Source organism: Neophocaena asiaeorientalis, unplaced genomic scaffold, assembly GCF_003031525.2.
Source record: "Neophocaena asiaeorientalis asiaeorientalis breed wild unplaced genomic scaffold, Neophocaena_asiaeorientalis_V1.1 scaffold828, whole genome shotgun sequence".
In the NCBI taxonomy this organism is placed as follows: domain Eukaryota; kingdom Metazoa; phylum Chordata; class Mammalia; order Artiodactyla; family Phocoenidae; genus Neophocaena; species Neophocaena asiaeorientalis.
This window is the reverse complement of record NW_020175443.1, coordinates 758,393-760,508: the sequence shown is the minus strand read 5'-3', so window position 1 is coordinate 760,508 and position 2,116 is coordinate 758,393. Positions and strand designations below refer to the sequence as shown.

At 41.2% G+C, this 2,116-nt stretch overlaps 1 protein-coding gene across 3 annotated transcripts in view; it reads right to left on the bottom strand.

Moving 5' to 3' along the window:
- The window catches only part of NF2 (NF2, moesin-ezrin-radixin like (MERLIN) tumor suppressor), a 72,139-nt gene that overhangs the window by 36,106 nt on the left and 33,917 nt on the right, over nucleotides 1–2,116 (bottom strand). For all 3 annotated transcript variants that reach the window (XM_024767961.1, XM_024767960.1, XM_024767962.1), the window contains exon 5: nucleotides 310–378. In XM_024767961.1, coding sequence (XP_024623729.1) covers nucleotides 310–378 — 69 coding nt within the window. The remainder of the gene's footprint in view (nucleotides 1–309; nucleotides 379–2,116) is intronic.

Below are 2,116 nucleotides of genomic sequence, written 5' to 3'. Positions count from 1 at the left end.
TCATCCCTATCCCCCCCTCCCACACAGCTGCAAACAGCTCATTTCCCCAGGCTGAACTCAGGCTGCTCCACGCCCCTCCCTAGGAATCACTGAGCTCCCCCACCTTTAAAGAAAGGACCATCCGCAGGCCATGCCTGTCCTGGCAACCCCAAATGAATCCCACGAACCTTTGCTTTTCAATGTTCTTAACAGAGATCATTATTGGAGACTGATTACAAAACATTTATAAAAATGTTCTTGCCACCTACGTCCAATATTCCTTCCAGTCCTTTGGTTATGTCTTCCCAAACAGGGAATTTGACTTCTTACCCTTTTTGGAAGCAATTCCTCTTGGGCCAAAAATCCCCGCTTGTGAACAGAGGGGTCGTAGTCACCATACTGGAAGGAGAGGAAAAGGAGAGCGTGGGATTGAGATTCTAAAGACAACTGCGTTTCTGAACAGGTCGACTCAGCCTCTGTCCCTCCCAGCTCCAGGGAGCAATTTAATTCTGATGACAAGTCAAGCTTGCAACCTTGCTAGTTTGTTATCCTTGGATGAAAATACAAAACTGATTATATCTGTGAACAGAGTCGCATAATCCCGTAAGGGATGGATGGGTGACATGCTAATAAGAATGTGACATTTGTAGAGAAATGTGGCCAAGTCTTCTAACTCCTGAAGGAAGCCATCACTACCAAAACAGCTTTTGAAAGGAGACAACAAAACATAACTGTGTAAGTTGTGATTAGCAACCGGTGATAAGAGTCTTACCTATAAATGCTTCTAAGTGGCTGGTAATTGGAGCCAACTGATAGGTGGGAGCTGGGGATAATGCCAGCAATATTTTTAATACCTTTCAATCAAGGCTCTGAAAAATGCTTTGGAAAAATCTGATGCCAACACTGTCATTTCTATCGTACAGACAAAGAAATGAGTAAAATGTTAACAGATTTTCCTGAAGCTGCAGAGCAAATCACTCTGGGGCCTGCATTTTAATGTACTCACCAGGGACAATAACTTGAGGTTTATTTTCTGATTTCAAAACAAATACCCCTCCCTGCTCTGCAGCAGGAAGGCCACCACAATGAGAAACCTGCGCACCTCGTTGCAACTAGGGAGGGCCCGCGTGCAGCAATGAAGACCCAACACAGCCAAAAATAAATAGAATGGATAAATTTATAAAAAAACAAACAAACAAACAAATACCCCTTTCCTAGAAAGTTAGTCTGACCAGAAAATAATCAGAAATGAAGGAATTTTTTAAAAGAAACTAACCATAAAATATATAGAAGATCAAAGCCTGTCTCGTCAATCAGCATTCAGTGGCTTTTATTTTGACCCAAAACAACAAAGCTCAGTATTTTAGAATTATCTTCTATAAACATTTATCCTTTTTGCCACCAACATTGGAAAAACAAAAGAAAGGTCTGGCACAAGGCTGTTGGCTCTACATCCCAACAAATTAGGTGAGGACATGGCCTACCCTCATTCCTTTCAAAGAACCTTAAATTAGATTTCTGGTGAGTTTTCCAACAGACACTCATGAGATTGAAGAGATGTTCATCATCAACTGTAAATCATGACTTCTTCCCATACTACCCTTCCATAAAAGCCCCGAGGATTAATATCTCTTATGAATCTCATAATTACCTTGCAAATAACAGAATTGTAGTGCATTGTTTTTTCAGTTTAAAAAATTAACTGGTCAAACTTAAATACTTAACCCTGTCTATGCATTTCTTCACTTAAAAAACTTGAAGGAGGGACTTCCCTGGTGGTCCAGTGGTTAAGACAACACACTTTCAATGCAGGGGGCATGGGTTTGACTCCTGGTTGGGGAACTAAGCTCCCGCATGCTGTTCGGTGTGGCCAAAAAAATTAAAAAAAAAAAAAAAATGAAGGAAACTGGTTTCTCTGGATCTCTGAAAGGCCAGGGGGGTGTAATAAGTCATGGATCAAACCCTTGCCCCATGCATTGGGATCGTGGAGTCTTAACCACTGGACCACCAGGGGAGTCCCGACCCATAAAAATTTTAAAACTATGATTAACACACAGCATTCAATACAACCTGATGTCAAAAGATTAAAAACTCAGGTCATGTCAACTCTCCAAGTCTGTTTCCTAATTTGTCAAAT